Source organism: Myripristis murdjan, chromosome 21 (assembly GCF_902150065.1).
Source record: "Myripristis murdjan chromosome 21, fMyrMur1.1, whole genome shotgun sequence".
Taxonomy (NCBI): domain Eukaryota; kingdom Metazoa; phylum Chordata; class Actinopteri; order Holocentriformes; family Holocentridae; genus Myripristis; species Myripristis murdjan.
The window spans coordinates 22,893,486-22,913,309 of NC_044000.1; the positions used below are offsets into that span (position 1 = coordinate 22,893,486).

General features: G+C 41.1%; 1 protein-coding gene across 2 annotated transcripts in view; it reads left to right on the forward strand.

The window, feature by feature from the left end:
* Positions 1-1,431: 1,431 nt before the first annotated feature.
* kdm6a (lysine (K)-specific demethylase 6A) overlaps positions 1,432-19,824 on the forward strand; it is a 46,668-nt gene continuing 28,275 nt past the window's right edge. The window contains exons 1-6 of one of the 2 annotated variants that reach the window (XM_030080276.1): positions 1,432-1,923; positions 2,066-2,129; positions 6,442-6,550; positions 6,892-6,941; positions 16,101-16,159; positions 18,010-18,054. In XM_030080276.1, the coding sequence (XP_029936136.1) occupies positions 1,754-1,923; positions 2,066-2,129; positions 6,442-6,550; positions 6,892-6,941; positions 16,101-16,159; positions 18,010-18,054 (497 nt within the window). In that variant the 5' untranslated portion in view covers positions 1,432-1,753. The remainder of the gene's footprint in view (positions 1,924-2,065; positions 2,130-6,441; positions 6,551-6,891; positions 6,942-16,100; positions 16,160-18,009; positions 18,055-19,824) is intronic. The other variant, XM_030080277.1, reaches the window with a different exon arrangement.

The following is a 19,824-nucleotide window of genomic DNA, read 5'->3' on the forward strand; positions in this document are numbered from 1 at the left end:
AAAATGAAATAATAGATAGTATAAAATGGATTGAGCTACCTTTACAAACCTTAGCTACCTCTCTACAGCTGCAGTAATATGAGACTGACTCACTGACTAGTGAGAATAATACATACCTGTATGAGCACAATACACAACATCCAACTTCCTCCAGTCTTTGCACTGTGTATAATGCATGAGAAAGTCTTACTTTCAAGTAACAGTTAATGTCAAGTTCAGGCCATTGTTTCTTCAATATATCTGATATATCCTCTAAATGTGCTCTTGATTATTATAAATGACCCAGGTAGGGAGAAAAATGCTTTTTTAAAACCTTAATATAGCCTCTTTTATTTCAATGCATTTCAATTCTCTTTCATCTCTGTTCCTGTTCTTTTTGTTCTGGCAAAATGCAAATAACTGATGGAATTCAAGGACTAGAGATATTCTGAAGAGCTCATTACTTTTTCCCAGCCTTTTTACTTCACCCTGAATAGGAATGTAAATGACTCTGATGGACACTGTGGACCTAAAAGTCCTGACTTCAACTTGCTTTGATAACCACCGTGTTGTGCTTATTCAGTTACATCTGGAACTTGATTTGTTCCTTCATATGTCTAATATTTCATCCCCTCAGGTGCAGGTGGGATGACAGTTTTCCATCAGTCTTTGATGGTCTGACAGCGCTGGCAGATTTACAGCCCTGCAATCTTTTTCAGTGGGGCTTGTGGTATTACAATCAAACTACAAATTGACCTCTAGTCTTCCACGAGTCCCCTTTCATGTTTGAAAAATCAGACTTGAACAACAGCTAGATTAAGGCCATCTCCCACCAGGCCAGCCTCTTACCCTTTACTTTGTTGATAGTATATTTATTCCGGTATGATGGAAATTCAAATGAGGCTGCTCAGACACATCAATCACAAAATCATGTCAGGCTTTTGCATATGAATTTACTGTTGGAAGCAGTGTATGGAAACAACTTGATAATACAGTCCGCAGCTTCATCATAAACATGATTTGTGTTTAGTGGGTAAGCCAAAAAAGGGCAAAAGGGTGAAAAAATAACAGAGCCAAAGCCCGTAAAAATACTTGATACTGCGCGGATTGCAAAAACAGAATAGTCCAACATTTTGACCACCTATCTTGCGGATAAGCTGTCAAGTAGCAGTCAATAAAAAGTGAGTGCAATGTTGCAACGTTGTAGCATCCTTGACAGCCCCCCCATAGACAAACACAGTAAAATGACAGCTGTTTTGACCAATGGGCTGCTCCAAATCACAGTTACGTAATCATAATACAGCGTTGGGAACCAATCGGAGGTCTTGCCAGCCCAATAGATGTGTGCGTCCTCATGTCCGTGCGCGTGCGTGTGACACCCCTAGTCAAGACCCTCACGTGACTACACACGCCGGACGGCGATTGGCTGGGGCGAGCGGAGGGCGTGCCGACGGTGGCGGCGTGCGTTTGCCTATGTGACACAATTACAACAACTTTGAGCTGATGGTTGGGGAAGTTTGCGATATTATGAAATAACACTCTGTCGTAAAACCCAACATTACATCAACTTCATGCATAATTTGGCACTGGAATACACGCTGTGTTTTGATGTACAATGAGGTGTGTGGAAGATAACTTGAAGGGATCATTTCCTTGAGGATTTGGCAACAATTACGCTACGCCCCGTTTTAGTCCTGGATAAGGTGCTGCACTTTCGTTGTTATTGCATTTCGGCGGAGTTGCTCAGCCCCGTTGGTTTCCCCGTTTCCTTTCCATGAAATCGTGCGGAGTGTCGCTCACCGCCGCTGCCTCTGCTGCTGCTCGGAGTCTCGGCGCTGCTGGTGATGAGGAAAAGAAAATGGCGTCGGGAAAAGCGAATGAAATCGAAGAGGACTTTCCAAAGCTAACAGCGCAAGAGAGAGACAGCTTGGCCGCAATTGACAGGTTAGGCCCTCTGTAATGTGAACAGTCTTCTCTGCTTCTTTTTTTGAACGTTTGTGTGTTTTTTCGCGCAGTTTGAAAAAAATAAATACGAATGCCCCCAAGTAATACGGAACCGCCTGTGTTGTCTGTCCTCTACTTGCAGTTCACTGTTTGGATTTCAGAGGCTTCATGAAGATGGCGCCAGAACGAAGGCCTTGCTGTTAAAGGTATGCCACAGAATAGGATCAGAGTTGCCTCTCTCCGTTATCTCCTCTGATTTGTGCATATCCCACCTGAAATAAGTGGTACAGACCTCACAACGCCATCCTAGCTATACGGTTGGCCACGACTTACACAAGCACCAATTTCCCCAACTTTCATGCTGAATCAGTCAAATTGCTGAAACTGTAAAGACAGCTTTTTTAATTATGGACGTAATCGATGCATACATCGCATCTCGCCAAGTAACATTTACACCACCGTGCACTCCTTGAATTGAATAACGCGAATACCTCTGTGTAATATTTATCCGTAAAAATCAGGCAGGATGAACCGCCAGGCATATTCCTATAGTAAAACTGCAAGGCGATATGAATCTCCACCCTGCGAAATGCGATGGTGGCGCCGGGTGCTGAGAGGAGAGGTAACATGTTACGTGTTAACAATGTGTCGACGGGAGTGGACGTGTTTGCAACAATGTAGCACGCAATTTCCAACAAGGCGTTTGCGTGATGCACAAACATGTTGGTTACAATTCTGCGTGTTTCATCTGCTCAACAGTCCAGCAGCCATTGTAAACTATTACGACTGCTCGGCGAGGAGGGTTACTAATGCACCGTGTGGCCGTAAATTTCTTGCAAAAGTGAGATAAGATGCACCGGAACGGCCCACGTACACATTTCGCCGATATATTTCAAAATGAGACACGGTAAATTGTCAGAAGTGTTTGTATCCCACCAAGCCATCTGTCCCATCCTCGGCGACAATAACGATGGCCAGAGTTTGGGCTGTGCGTCAGCCCACTTCGGTAGCATGTGGCGGCTAACTATCCGGCGTTTTTTCTCCATGACCAAACTCGCATGTATCATACTAGTGATTCAAAACCGTACGATATTGTCGAGTGACGAACAAGTTGACGTTGTTAATTTTAGGTTGCAAAATAATGGCTGCTTAGCTCGGCCCAAGATGGCGGTGTGGGGAGGAAAAATACCCAGCAAACGCTTGCTAGCTAGCAGCTACAGCTAGGCTAATCAGCCTGCGCAAAGAAATATATCACGATGAAGCTGTAATGCTGGGTGTTTTTTTATTTTTCAAACAAAAACAATAAATGAAAGTAGAGACCTGGTAATGTTACTGTCTCATTGAATGGGACAGTTGTCTGTGCAGACAGAAGCAACCATGTTCATCCAGTCCATGCAAGACTAACATTACGCTGCCTGAGCTTCATCTGTGTCATCAACATGTGGCTTCTCGCTTTCTTGTTGTAGGGTTAGCCTATTTCATTGTTTTGTTAGGGCGTACTTTCAGACCAGGCCTGGCCCTGCTTTCAGTTCTGGCCAGTTGTCCTTTTGACTATTTCTTGTTGTTGCCCTTCACACTCTGAGTGCTGCTTGGCGGCGGGCAGGCCTGTCCTTTTTTTATGCGATAAATCTACAGATTTGTTGGTGCGATCTTTTTATCCGTGACAGCTACTCATCCTTAAGGCCTATATCACATTAAACAATTTGTTATGCTCAAGGTACAATACATGCAAATTTAACCTAAGTTCCCATTACATCCTCTCTCTGGACTCTACCATGTTAAAGTGTGGAGGAAGGGGGAGTAATAGTTCGGTATCAGACGCTGTACAAACAAATTTAGATGTAGTGGCCCAACACAAAAAATATTCATTTTAATATTGTCTCTGTAGATTTGATAACTGGAGGAAGAGTGTCACTATGTATAGTTTTGTTTGCTGAATCACACTGGTGTCTGCCGGGTGCCCCGCACAGTGCCTGTGCTAACCTCTGTGGAACAAATTAATAAAATTGGAAGGGGGGGAGTGCAGCTGTTGGCATGATGCCAGCACCTACAAAATGTGTTTAATCATGCAAGCTTTTTTTTATTTGCTATATGCCTAATGAGAGAAAATGGTGTGTGTGTGTGTGTGTGTGTGTGTGTGTGTGTGTGTGTGTGTGTGTGTGTGTGCGCGTGCGCGCGCTCTACTCAATGTGCTCCATAATTAGACAGCAAAGAATCATGTATACATAACTTTTATTTTTAACACCATGTATAGATCTCCTCCATGCTGAGAACTGAGGTCCAACTTGTAACTAAAGCTTTTCTTGCCCAGAATCCCCGATCATATTGTTCTGCATGAGAATAATACAAATAATAATAGAATAATACAAATCTTTTATCTTTGGTATATATCATTTTTGCTACTCACCATTAAATACATGCACAGTCAAAGTCTGATGTAAATTACGCCACATGGCTATGGAGGATTCTGAAAATGTTGCAATGGGATACAGTATTGCAGTTCCAGTGGAGGGGTGGTGCTCATTAGACTATTAAACATGACCCCATGTTAATGTGAAATCTTTCCAAAAAAGGATCTGATCTGTTAATGTTTCCATTGCAAAAAAAAAAACACATTGTACTTGAACCGGAGCTACTACGGTTATAGTGCACAATCTGATTGCTTTGGTCCTCTGGAAGATGGAGCAGTTGTGTGCTTTACTTGTCACATGCATATGACATTAGTACAGCTGTTATCCTGTTTTGCTATCTTACCAGCATGATTAGTGCAGAAAACAATGTAAAAGCATACTAGATAGCCTCACATTAATTATGGCATGGTACAGTTGAGAAAACACCCAGTCCTTGCCTAATTTTACCCAGCCCTGCTGTGCTTCGAGTTTTTAGCTTCATGACAATTTTTGTGGTGAATAATTTGATTTCAAAACAGTTGATGTTCATTCGAATCAGTGTGAGTAATGATGAAGCATGGCAATATTAGCGAACACTGAAGGTGATTCTCCAGTCAACACAAAATTACCCTCTGTTGTACTGATTCTGCTCTCAGCTTCACAGGCTATAAACACAATAGGCTGCCGGCACACTTGGCTTTCAGAAACATATCTTTATTCTGTGGTTTTAGCATTATGACATTTTAGTTGCAGCATTAATTTCTTGTTGAAGCTATCATGTCCTTTCATCTATGTTTGCACACAGACACACACACACTCCTTCTGTTCGGCTGTTAATGGTCACAGTATGGGCTCTCAGATTAATTTGTTTAGCTGTTATTTAAATGCGGATAGGACTACCATGTTGGGCATGGAGATTGTCCCATGCAAAACGGCCATGGAAGGCTGGTAAAACAGTGCATTGATAGGGCATGAGTCAGCCGCGTCATCAGGTCTGACACAAACTGTAGGCCATGTGCACACTAAGCCAGGCAAATTAAAAAAATAACAGTGTTTTGGTATTGAAACCACACCACACCACACTAGAGACTTCAGAGTGAAATGCTCCAAAATTCTTAAAGTTTGGTTCACGGTCAACACTAGACTGCATTTTAAATCACATGACAGTGCGACTTTTCCCTGGTGCACACTATAATGCCAGACCAGGGTTTTCAAATGTGTGCAGTTTGGAGAACATTTCTGAAAAGCCCTGTTTTCATGGGTGGAAAACTACGGTGTCTGTGCTTTCAACACGCATGTGACATACAACAAGTTATTCATAGTCTCCGCTGTTTATTGAGCTAAACACTCTGAACCTGTGCTACAAGGAGACACAAACGAAATGGCAAGCCACCTTAGAAATTATGGATAGTTGGGAATATAGTGATGTTCTAGAGCAACATTTCAGAGTGGTGTAGAAAACATTAAAAGATTTACATGGGAACCTGCAGATCTGGTGTGAATGACAGCCAAATAGGGATCTCTCACCAAATTTTCACTGACGTTTAATCCTAGTACCGTCTGAGACTTGAAATTAATTTATATAGGTTAATCAGCATTTCATCAGGCATTTCTGACCTCAGCGTAAGCTAAACCTTTGTAATATGATAATTACCAATAAATCACGATCTTTTGGATTGGTCTTATGTTCATAGCTTAGATGTAATAAGAGACCTCTGAAATGGAACATCTGAGAAAATGCCACGTTTCAGTGACACAAGTTAGTTTAACGAGTAATCCTAGGTTTAAAAAAAGCAAAAAGCAAAATCCAGTTACAAGGACGGTCTGAACTGTTCCAGTGCATTGTTCAGAGCAGAGCCAACTACTCATTACTTCCTGTTTGGCGCATAAAGAGTATGTGATTTAAGGTCAAATTCAGGCATTTTAATTAGCCTAACACATGGAATTGTTTTGACATTTTTTTGAAAGGTTTTGTGCAGAAGGGTCACTTGCTATGTAACAAACCCCATATTTTTTTTTTTGTTTTGTTTAAAATGCGTGATATTTTCCCTTTCCTTGACCTGGGTATTCTGCATTGCAGATGTGTAACTTTCCTCTAATTTTGCACTGCCATTGCTCTTCTTTCCAGGCTGTTAGCTGCTATGATGCTCTCATCCTGAAAGCAGAGGGAAAAGTGGACCCAGAGATCTTCTGTCAGCTAGGCCACTTCAACCTCCTACTGGAGGACTATCCAAAAGGTGAGAGTCTTGCTCTCTGTCTCTTGCTGCTTGTTTCTTTTGTTGTTTTCTGTCACTGTGTGATGTTCTTTGTTTCGCTCTATTATCATTTGACATGCTCTTCTGTTGATTTTTCTGTCATCTCTGTTTTTCCTGGTTAATTTGGGTATATCCTGCAGGCACAGAACTATCCTTTCCTCATTAAATGTTTTATGGTTGCCTAGAAAGCAAAAAAGACCATTACCGTTGACACTTGGGAATAACACTACAGGGAATGGTTGAAGCACAGCTGATTTAAGTATTTAGTGTTTTGCAATGTGACTAACTATTCACTATCTCCCTGTGTTTGTCAATTTTCTCAGCATTATCTGCATACCAGAGGTACTACAGTTTACAGTCGGACTACTGGAAGGTGAGTTCATATCACATGTGCAGTGTTACTGCATAATAGAGGTTTGCGAGTTGACCTAAATCTCAGATCCCAGTATAAGTTATTTCATATCCCAGTAACGATTTACATCACAATATAGCCTGTTTTTAGTGAATTACATGATTTCAACAGTAAACAAAATATAAAACATGAAAAATAGAAATGTAATGATGAAAGGAGTCTATCGGCGATCTGTACATGCTTCTTGATGCTAGCACAGTTTTTTCCCGGGCAACAGTAGAGTTGTGAATGCGCCATACAGAGCGACATTTCTTCAGTCAGTTGCGCAGGCCATTTACTTTTCTGTCAAAACACAGCCATAGCTGCACCACAGGTGTGTGTGTAGCTCCTGCAGAGGCTGCCGTCTGAGCTTCCTGCTGCTGCTGGGGCTTACTGCACATCTGTACTGTACCTGCATGTTGGGCAATGCGAGATCGCGCAGGTCTGTGGTTGATGAAGACAACGTGATGCCAGTTTTCATGTCTCGTTAACCGGCTTGAACTGCAGGAGGTTTACGTATCTGTTGTGATGTGGCTAGCTCATCTCCAGATTCTACAGACTGCACGGTGTCACTAAATTCACGACGAGAAATAAATCAAGACATTGCTTTGGAGTGAACATTTTGTTTCAGTGAATGCAGCCATGACTTCTCCTTTTATATCTGAGCTTCATTATTGCAGAGTTAATAAAATGACACAGCTTTCCAGACTTTAGTGTTCGGCAGAGTGTGACACTCAGAACAATAACTCACACCGTGTCCACCATTACAGCGTAGCTGTGGCAACACTTCCACACAGGATGTAACAAAAGCTGTGTAATTACATATGTTATGCACTTAGTTTATGTTGCCTGCTCTTATGCGTGCCATTCAGAGGAACGCTAAGCACCATCCAAACTACAGAAAATATACTTCCGAAATAAATTACCGGAACAAGTTGATTTGTGACGAGAGGAAATAAACAGTGGAGCAAAACATTGAATGATAGATGTCTTCCTACCATCGCATGATATACATCATCATATCGTACAGCCCTACTGTACAACAAAATTAGATGTGGTTTGCGGTGCTTTGGTATAAATGTTTGTGTCGGTATGCAGATTTCATTATGCATTATAGTTTGGGTTGCATGATCATGACCAAGACAATTTTGATCATTGTTACTATATTATCAAAATTACGGGTCAGTTTGATCAATTTAAAAAAAAAAAAAAAAATGTTTGTTTTGCATTCTGATACAGTCCCCAATTGGTGATATGTTGTTCTGGTCTTTAATATCTTTAAATAGGACTATTTTCACTCCATAAAATTATTTTAAGCATTTAGTGTCGCCTCCAGAATTTTAATCATGGCACTCATGGCAATCATCAAGCCTCTGCAACAGAGGCTGGAGAATGGCATACTAAACAGGGGTGAAAGTAGAAAGTGAAAGTTCTTGCTGCTTTACTTTACTACACACTTTCCTGGATTTCGGTTTCCATTGCAGATAGTGCTTCCTCATGGTGAAGCCCTGCTAGTCGGTTGTAGGCATGTTGACTAGTTTTCCCTCCCTTCTCTACCAGAGCCCCACATAAGAGATTTATTAAAAAAAAAAAAAAAAATCAAAATTGCTGACTCGTATGAGCAATATTGATGTAACTAAGAGATTCATTGAAAAAGATTTTTCTGCATGGATAGATTATCAACTATGACACAAGTTTTGCAAGTCTGGCTTTGGTATTTCCTCATTGTAAGCAGCAACCTGTAGGGCTTCACTGTTCAGTTTTTATCTGACCAATCAGAGGTCAGCAGCATCACCTTTCAGTATCTGCTTAGCTCAACTGGAAACCTCAACAGAACTGGTTCTAAAAATAGTATCCTGAACCAGATACTGTCCAAAATGTTTGCCTAATGGAGAAAAAAAAAGCACATAGAGCTCGTACCATGTAATGGCAAAGGGGTATACTACCCCAACCTTCATTGCTTCATGTTGTTCTCCCTCTGCCCCAGCTTCATGCATTACCCCTGAACACACATTCAGTTTTTAAAGCTTGTATGGCGAAGAAATTAGAAGCACTTGATATCATGTATAGCAAATAATTTATTTAAATATTTCAAGTGCCACAGAATAATTAGTGAATGCTGACACAACATTCAAAATCGTAATTGTTTATTTTTTATTAAATTAGAAGAAAATTGCAGCTAAATTCATCAACCGATGAACAGTTTAATCAAATGCCATTCTCCAACAGAAGTCTGTTATTTTGACGCTCTGACATTAGCAGTAGTGGGTGATATGATCGAGTAAAACTAAAACTAAAACTAAACGGAAATAAAATCTCAAATTTTTTTCATACCAAACTCAAGTTACGATTTTAATCGATTATTCCCCTTCTTTTCCGACTGGCACATATGTCTGCTGTAGTGGAGTAAAAAGGCACCATCTCCAGTTCCCTAGCGATCTTTGAAGATGCACACTTGTATAGAAGAGGCAGAGCAACTTCACTAAAATACTTTCAACTTGGTAGCACAAACCTAGGGTCGAAAGTTTATAGCATGTGGATAAAGCCCGGCTTTTCTGCTCTATGTGGGCACTATATCTGTAGTGATATGAAATGCGACTGCATCTGTAATAGCTTTCCACCGTGCCCCTTTCTTGTCATATTGGGTACAAGGCAAAATTGATTCCACTAATTTTGGCGTTTTCTTTTTTTTAGCGGATGTTTGTGGGCTGCTGCGGTCTTGTGCATCTCTTAGTGAACAACTACTCCACTGCAGGCCTCTGTTTGAGATGTTGAAATAAATTGGTCGTGCTGCTGCCTTTAGCTGCAAAATCCTCTAAACAAACTTTGCAGCGGACTGTAGTTTGTTCGAGGTCTGATGCCACAAAACCGAACCAGTTCCAAACGGCTGATGAGACCGTGCCTTTTTTGGGAATGAAGTGTTCTCTGCTTGCTGCCATGTCGTTGTTGTGTATGTGGGTATATCTCTGTGGGACGTAAATGCAGGGGAGGGCGGAGCCTGCTGAGGCCACTATGAACCATGGGAGCCCAAGGGGAGCGGCAGTGGAGGAAATTAAAGAGACAAACGATTTTCATTTTAAAAAAATCATCCTTACCCATAAAATTGATTCATAAAATCGATTTTATCGCCCAGACCTAGTTAGCAGTTGTGTGCTCTTGGTGGAAATATAATCGTGACAGGTTGCATGTGGGTTTTGGCCGTTCCCTCTTCCTCTTCCTGGTGTACTGGCACTGAATCTTTTAGTGGTACAGAGTACCGGCCCATACCGGCTAGTTTCACCCCTGATACTCAAACTGTCCAGGGAAACCCAGACTAATGCAATTCTTTCAGGTGGATTAGCAGCTTCCTATTTTCCCCTACTGCCTATTCAGTGGTAGAGTAAACTGGGATACATTAGTTCCCTTTTAATCGAGAGTCTACACACCAGAAACATGATTGAACATTTTATAAGGATAAACTCGCCTTCACCACTGCTACGCAGGATATGACAGTTCCACGTGTGGGATTTTCAAAAGTCAGTGTTTTCTGTTGTATCTCATTACCAACTTTATGCACTCATTGAACAGCTTGGTCTTACCCAATGATAAATTTTGATACTCAACGTATCTCAAAAGGGGAATTGTCCCTTTTCCCTCTGGTTATGATGCAGGGTCACCCAGGTTGCAGCCTCTGATTGACTTTAACACAGTAGTGATTCAACCTGTTACCAGTTCATGATGTTGGGTAGGTCTCTCCTCGGAAAAATGTGGAAGTAATGTATTTTGTGTCTGTCTACAAACAACAGTTTGTTTTGTAACAAATAGAAGAAGTGGGTTGTTAGCCTGAACAGTGATAGCCACCATACAGAAACTTAGACTTATCATTTGTATTGGTATTCCCACGAATTCTGTGAACACTTTGAAGCTGATGCAACAAAATCCTGTTCATCTGCTGCTTTGATATGACGTGAACATGGCAGAATGGCAGACAGCAGCATAAACAAAGAAGTGTGTGAGCGAAGCCAAAAATAATCAAATGGACTATTAAAACTGAAATGTTGTATGATAATTGTTTCAAAAAACAAAGATTTGTAACTGCAGTCTAAGTGCCATTACTTTGAAAGGGTGTGTTTTATTCACATTTTGCATTTGACTGTTGGGAGTTTGTGTTGGCCCAGCGGGTGTGCATTGTAAAGCTCTAGGGTGAAGTAAGGGACAAAAGGACTGAAAATGTAGGAAAACAAGACCCAGGTTCAAAATAAGCACAGATATATTTTGATAAACGCAACATAAACATAGTGAAGCATAGCATATAATGAAAAAATATATACATATATAAATAAATTGGTACTATTTTCGTCTAGAGTACAATTGAAAGCAAGAAATAAACTTAAATGGCTCAAAATACTTTTAACAACGAATGCAATATGCTTAGATGGTGTTCAGTGATGCTGTGGTGCTCATGTTGATGCTCGACTGGTAGCATCAGTTATTCCCACTGAACTTTGTTGCAAAGGACTGTGCATGTGATTTTAGAGTGTGGAAATAGCAGTGGTTCACCATTATTTGTGGAGACAACGCCACAGTTTACATTACCTCCAGTTCCTGCTCCCATCCTGGAGTTAAACTGTCCAATCAGCCATGATATGATGTTGGCCTCTTCTCATTTCTCTCTTGTGCCACCTCATCTGGTTTCTCCTCTGCGTTCTGCCTGTGACTTGGAAATAGACCTCAGCGTGCCATCTTTAAGGATGTCTCTGTTCCTTATGATGCACTTGGAGCAGAGAGCAGGTTTTCAGGAGGAGCTGTGAGCGAGGATACACAGGTGTATCCTATGTGGAAGTTTTGCCTGAATGAGTGACATAGGCTGTTATTCTCCTCCCACTTCAGAATTTGTTTAAAAACGTATTCACAACGTATTCTGAATGCCAGATAAAGTTTGTTTTTAAAGTCCATTTTTAAAGTTTCTCCTGACATATAAGTTACATTTATTTATTTTATATCATTCCGGGGCTGATGTTTAATAGTGATTTGCAAAGATGAAAGTTTAATAGTGTTTTGCAAAGATCAAAGTGTTATTCTTTAGAGATTTTAACCAGCCCTAACATCAAAGCCCTATCTGACCAGAATCTGGTCCAGCACAGCACCCTATGTTTTAATCCCAACACTGGCCCGACCCCTCAGTTTTCCAATAGAAAAAATGTCCTGTGTAGTTTTTCTGAATGCAGCTGAACTATCAGAGCTGATGGGCCAAATGCGAAATGAACTGCAGGTAGGCTATAAAACAGCTGTTAAGTGAATAAAAACATGGATTGTCTACCTGCCACTTGTTTCACCATGTTGCTTTGGGTGTAGTTTTTTTTTTTTTATGTACCTTGTCTGTAATTTCTGACGACAGACCAACAACTGTGGAAGGGCGCTGCCCTGCTTGCACATTTAAGTTCGACTTTGTAGCTTGACACTCCAAATTTACTTTGTTAATTTTCTGCATCAGGTTATTTGTCTCTATCTGGCACGACATGCATTTGCTGTGCCTGTGCCATTGTAATAATGTGAAACTATTTACGCACAATAGACTATTTCTTCAATGCAGTATACCAGGTCATAAGTCTGAAGACTTTCAGACAGATCTACATCATCATGATAACGTTTATTTAGACAACACTTTTTAAAAACCTGTTGTGCTTCACAACAAAGTGGAATGGAAAGAAAAGAAGTGCAGTTGGTATATGGGATGATTTATTGCGAGAGAATCTCAGATTTTGTATGACAACATAATTTGTTAGAAGAAGTGACCATAATAACTTGCAGATGTCCAATACATCATAAGTAATTGACGACACATTAAAATGAGGCTCAAGTGGCCAAGGATGTGTCATTTATTAAATGCCTGTTGCCTGGGCTCCTCTCTCCTTGCGTTTCTGCCACACCTCCTCAGCTCACATCACCCGTGGGCGGGGACTGAGACACAAAGAAGAGACAGGAGGAGAGGAGATGAGGAGGTGCAAACTGAGAAATGAGAAGAGGGGGTTGTCTAGCCTGTCCTCTCCTTGCTCCCAATGTGGGTGGATGGGCTGGTTCGGTATGGTGTTGCCTTGTTGTCGAGGGCCCATTAAGGAGAGGTGCCTGGAGTATGATAGTGACCGGGCCTGACAGCTTTGGGCTCTCCGGGAATACAGCTCTCACAGTGAAGTGAGAGTGTGAAGTCCATGAGCTGGATAATAGAGCAGGGCAGAGTTTACTTTGCTGCAGCTGCGATCTAACAAGCCTGAGTTTTGAGCCCTAAGGCAGGATTTTTATTGACCAGGTTGGGGTAACCAGGCCAGGAGGCGTTGATCGAATTGGCTGGACTCTAGCTGGTGAATCTGGCTGGCTAAGGGCTTGTGTCCATATAGTGTTTTTTTTGTTGTTGTTGTTTTTTGTCCGAGCACCAGTGTTTTTTTTTTTTTTTTTTTCAACTGTTCCCTGAGGAAAAAGTGTATGCGGTGACATGCAGTCTTCTTGAGAAAAAGTGCTGCATCCAGCGGCTTTTCTCAGAGCATTTAGACTTTTTTTTTTTTTGTGGCCATTCTGATCATTTGTAGTTGAAACACAGATCCACTCAGTTGTTGGACAGCAGTGGTAACTTAGCGAAAAGCATGAAAAGCTAACAGGATGTCAACATCAAGAAGTAAAATGGACAAAGGCAAACCAGACTTATTTGATTGGACAGACAGTCAAGTCTAATGAACAGTTACCTAACTAACAATCCTGAGTATGATCACCTGACCTTTTCTTTTTTTTCCCATCCACACTACAACACAAGAGTGGCATATTAAAATCTATCCACTTTTGAGGCCCAGGTTATTGTCAACCCAATGTCAAAACAGAAAAAAAGATTCATTTTCAGATTTATCTGGTTTAGTGTGTACACAGCCTCCATTATTATACTGTTTTGTGCTTTGCCTAGCTTACATAATTGTGTCTGAGTTACATCTTCTGTATCCAGTTTAGGCTTGGGCTTTGTAGTGGTACAGCGCTTCTGCGTATGTGACTTACTTTCACTTCTTACTCGGTCCCTCGCCGGTTGCGATTAATCATATTCTTGCAGAAAACCACTGCAAATTAAAACAGTGAAGTGATCAGCGGGATATATATTTGATTTATGAAACCTTCCCACTTGTTTCTCGTGCTAAATCCAGTGTGAAGGCCACACACTTAAGAGCTCGGTTACACTTCCATGTTTGGCAGGGCTCTACAATGAAGTGCAGGCTGATTTACATGCATTTTTGTAAAGGCGCTCAGTTGCACGCCACTTTAAGCGGAGCCCTGCACCGTCTAGTGTTGCATTACCTTATTTGTAGCAGCACTGGTGCATCGATGATTAACACATCTCAAAGATTCACAACAAAGTAATTTAAGGGAGTAAATAATTCAGAGCGCTTTATCAGAAATAATTATTCTGTAATGAACCTTTTAAAACTCAAGTTGAGCCTGGAGCACCGGTTGATTAACGTTAATAACTGGGTCAGAGGCTCTGTAGGTAAATTAGGGCCATCCTATTTATACGTAGGATAGACTGACAGGTGGTCGGACGCATCTTTTTGTTTGACATTCATTTCTCACCACAGTGTTTATCAAACCCAGATTCTCTACCGCTGGTGCTACCCACAGGTTTTTGTTTTGCTCTCTACTCTTTTCCATTATTCATATTGATTTCTTTTCTCTCCATACATTTCTCTCTTTCCTAAGCCAGTCAAGCGTCGTAGCTACCTTTTATTCCCTTTTCAGTGTTTGCGTTTTTCTCTGTGGCTGCCACAGACCTCCACCTCTCTCTGTGCCCTTGTCTACACTGTCATCGCTAAATGATGCAGAGGCTGCTCTCAGCACTTTCCAGGCTTTGATCTAAAGAAGATTTCTCCCTTAAGCCATACACCATACACACCCAGGAGTTACCCCTGCCTTTCAGCATAACTCTTGTTAATATGTGAAATGATGAGACCAGAGCCTGTAGTCTAAATAATCGTCTCTTCTTTTCTCATAGTTTGTCTGTGTATAAGCGATTTAGTGAATTTACATTAAACTTTGTTACTTACTGTTACTTCAGAAGATTTTTCAGCGTGTGTGCATGCAGGTGATCATGTTGGTTCGTGTGTGTGTGTGTGTGTGTGTGTGTGTGTGTGTGTGTGTGTGTATAGGGCAGTAGTGGGAGGTTCAGTGGTTAAGAGATGTCAGAGACATGTCAGTGGTTTTCAGTTTTGACTCAGTTTGAGTTTTCACTCCGATAATTACTACACATTTTGAAATGAAACTGAATCTTTCCAAACCAAATCAGATCACTCAGCCTACACCTGTGTTGAACCACAAGGCTTGCTTGTAGACACTGAGCGACGTGTCTGTTTGTCACAACCATTTGTGATTTCCTCACACGGAGGTCAACATCGTGAAACTCTTGTGCTGATGCATGGCCATTTACCCATTTCACACCTTGATATGTAATCTCAGGAGTGAGACTAACACTAAATAACCAGATAGATGGCTGCTGTTTCTAAGATAAGGCTAGCCTCAACACATTTATACTGTGCAGACATGATTAGAAGGTTGGAAGCTTGGTTAGAGAAATCTTCCAGTAACTGAAGGGTTTGTGGTCCGATCTCTGACTGGTGCTGGTGATGCCCAAAGCTGCTCAAGTGCCCCTGAGCAAGGGCCCCTCATGCCCATGTGTATGTGAAGAGCTCAATTTCCAAATGAGTTATGCACCATAGGGGTGAAGGGGTGGACTCAAACCTTTTAACAGAAAATGCTTTTTTATGTGAATACACAATTTTGCATGGACTACTTTTTGTCAGAATTATTAGGCATCCAATAGTGTATGGAATGAAATAATTATTTTGTGCTGTGTGCTGTCATTGAATAGTGAACATAATCTAAAATGGTTGAATATAATATAGGTTGCAACTATTCTTTTTAAAAAATAAGCCACACACTGTGTGAGCTGTAAACCGGTCTTATTGGTAATGCCTGGCTTTTTGCACAGCAATTTAGATTTCTGCGCTTTGACATTTCCAACAGTGACTTCAGTTTTTTAGGAATTTAGTTTTCAGCTTGTAACCCTGCGATGTTCAGAGGAATGTCTATGCTGCTGTTCATAACAAATTTCTTTTTTTTCTTTTTAAATTACAGAACGCTGCCTTTTTATATGGCCTTGGCATGGTTTACTTCCATTACAACGCATTTCAATGGTAAGTACCTTTTTATTTCACTGTTGCAGTTATAGTCAGCCAATTTCACGAGGATTTGTGTTAATGCTGATCCGCCCATTTTATTCTTCATAGTTTGAACATTGACATCATATTTTGGCATTTTGCAGCACTGAACTCGTGAAAATGTTTGTTTCTTAGTTAATACATGTGTTGTTGTTGTTTTTTTTTTCTTTTTTGTTAATTGTTTATCTGTTATTAATAGTAAAGCCTAGATTCTCAGGTGTTGATTTGAGGTTGAGATGCTTGATTTATGATGTCGTACATATGTGGTTGATTGCTTTGGGAAGGAGAAACCAGGGAAGAGGAGCTTTGTGCCGCGGTGCAACTGCAGTCACTTGTCTCTTGAGGGGGATTCATTATGTGTTAGATATTGCACTTACTGAAAAGTCTTGGCTTTTGGCAATGGGAGAGCCTCTCACAATTTCATGTGTCAACAGACATACAGTGAAGACACACATTTCCGTACACATGTCCACATACATAAAACCCACACACAGCATTGGGGTCAGAGTGGTCGTGTCCCGGGTTGAACTGTCCTCAGTGGAATGAGGTTAATGTTGGCCTTAGAAAAGGATTTCAGTCCCCGCTGGGGCTTTTCCACCACTCTGGCCTTTCAGTGGCCCTGTGGTTTTTCCAAGTCCAGGCACCAGGCCTTGTCGTTAACCCAAACTTAGATCCTTATGCCTTGTTTTAGAATACACGCCGTAGTCTCCATAGATGGATATGCTGGCTCACCATGTTGAAACCACAGCCACCATAAGTCTTTGCATGACAGGTTTTTTTTTTTTTTTTTTTTTTTTTTTTTTTAAGAGTTTGATCCTAATCTAATAAGATTGAGAGGTTTAGAAGTTAGGATCAGCTGTGGACTTTGACCTAGATTTAGTCATGTTGATAGTGACTTTGGAGGTCAGCTTGGAGATAGCCATGTTTGCCAGGAAAACAGAGGTAGCATATAGGAAGACTGCCCTGTAACTGAAGGTCCCATTGGCTTTGTTTGAATTGCAGGGAAAATCTGATATTAGTCTTCAAGGCTACCTGTTCAAACTTTACTTGAGCAGTCCACACTTGGGCATGTCCACACTGATTTTCATATAAACAATGAAGGCAAACCTTTGTTGACAAGTGCCCACAGTTGTTTTGTTTACAAAACACATTCAAAAGCAAAATGGAGGTTTTGCTGTGGATTATTCTGTTGGTCTGCGTGCATGCATATCCAGTCATGGCACTGAAAATAGTCATCAACATATGACAATGGAGAACGTTGTCATGTACCTTGTTTGTTGCTGCTGTCACAGCTGGTATCACAGTAAAGCGAGGGATCTGTTGGGAACATTTGATGAAGACAGGTGGCTTTACAGCTTCAAGATGCAGAGGGAGAAGTTTTAGATGCTCTGCAGTCTGTTAGACTTAGTATTGAATGTCAAGGCATGTTGTGTGGGATATGATGAGATAAAATAAAAATCCTACATGAAGCTGATCTGCCAGTTCAAACTGAGTTGCATGTCAACAATTGCATGTCAACGATTTCATGTAGCTTCCTGCAGCTTCTGCTATGCAGAAAAGTCATTCAGCTCAAGATAGGCCAAAAATCAGATTTGTGCCACCTGTCTGAATAAAGCCATGCTGACCCTCCTGTGCTGCAAGCTCTGAATCCCAGGCTGCTCCAGGGGTGCTGTTCTGTAGCCGACCCTATGCTTTGACCACTTTGTGGTGCAAGTAAAACTAACTGAGAATTTCCCTTAGTAACACATTTTGATTATTCAGTAGAACAAGGTATTTGTAGCATTGGTTGATATTGACTGCGTTAGGTGCTCTGTCTTCTTGTCCAGGCCAGAGCAGCCCCCCTCAGCCGAGGCCCAGGCAGGACTGAGAAGGTAGGCCCATTACCTACCTTGGCTTAGTTTCTCTAGAGCAGGGGTCATCACCTACATTAATTCAATGGCCAGAATATTTCTGCAGACAATGTAGACCACTGACCTTTCAAATAACAGAATGTAAATTTATTTAGGCCTAATTAGCCTAATTATTAATTGTTGTGTAATATTTTCACTTTCGTACAAAATTAATGTTATTTTTAGTAGCCTATATCAGTGTGAGCAGACTCCTAAAGAACATGACAAATCCATGATAATATCTAGATACTGACCTCTGCCAAGGAGGCAGTCACAGTGGAGTGATGGTTAAAATATGTAATTACGGAGAGATATTTGCAGATTGCAGGCCCAGTTGGCCGGAAATATTAATCAGCTTGAACGAGTATTGATGGTATTATAAAGTGTCTTGATTGGTAGAAAACACTTGCAGAAAGAAAAGCCTTTTGAATGTTTTTTCAGGCAAACAAAAGCCAGACTGTCTTTTAGATGTGGAAAAAATAAAATGAAATGCTATGAGTTTGTCGCCATGCTTGCATAAAGATGTGGCACAAGCCGCAGTCCATTCATAAGAGTGGAATCAGTTTCAGCTTCACCTGCCATGTGCTGCTGCTATTCAGTGATCAACCAGTGAAGCAAGTGCAGCTTTATGAGCGAGGTAGGCCTGACTCCGGCATCAGGTTGTTTGGCTACTCGCAGGTAACGAATACTAAGCTGACAGGTGGATTTATAATATCTTCAGAACCTACGGGTCAACCACACATATTTGGGATCTGTAAATCATTTGTAATAAAATTATTTCCATCTCAGTTGTTTTGGTGTTGCTTCAATAGAGGATGAACAAAAATGCTAGATATCCTAAATACTGGAATGCATTTTTTTCCTTTGCACATTTCCTGAATTCATTAATATTGTGCGGGCCGCCAGTTGACAATCATCGCTCTAGAGGGTTTTACTGTTGTATGTGTGCTTTTAATCAGACTAGAAGCCATCTTGGGACTAAATCATGTGCACTGAGCTCCATCTGTCTAACTGATAGGGAGTAGGACATTGCTGCTGCTGACCGAGCATGACTGTCTAGTTTTGGTAGCTTTCTAGCACCAAGCTACTATAGACCTGATTATCGCAAAATGGCTCACGAGTCCTGCTGTGTTCGAATGGTTATTCCCATGGTGCTGTGCGCATCGAGTACAATTCAGGTCAGTCAGCCAGGCGTCAGACACGTCATGCCTCTATAACTGGGCACAATCAAACTTCATCATGGTTTACAGCAGTTGAGAAAATTATTTCCTGCAATCATCTATGTTTTTAATTAAGCAGTGTGTACTTAAAGTGGGCCCGACGCCCCCAGCTCGAGTTCGAGTCCGCTGACCCAAGTAGTTAAAAACTGTGGTGCGCTGGGCGGAGAGAACAGCAGTGGAGAAGGAGCAGGAGGGGTGGGGTGGATCATCTGTCAAATCAGTCTAATTACGTAAAATGCAAAACTGTGAAACATCCAAAGACATTCACCTGCTTTTGATTTTTAACTGTGGAAAAAGGGAGTAGTTGATTTAGTGTCTAAAACAAGCAGTCCAACATATGCGCTTATATGTAGTGCCAAGTATTAGGGTATTCTCGTGTATCTGAGTCCACAACTCTCAGTTAACAACAGAAACAACAACACAGTTGCAGTTCTTTGATGAAGCTTGATTTTATTTGAAAATTAAGATCAAGCTGAATCTTCACACCTTGACATTGAGTTCTCTTACAACAACTGAGAAACTGTTTACTGTC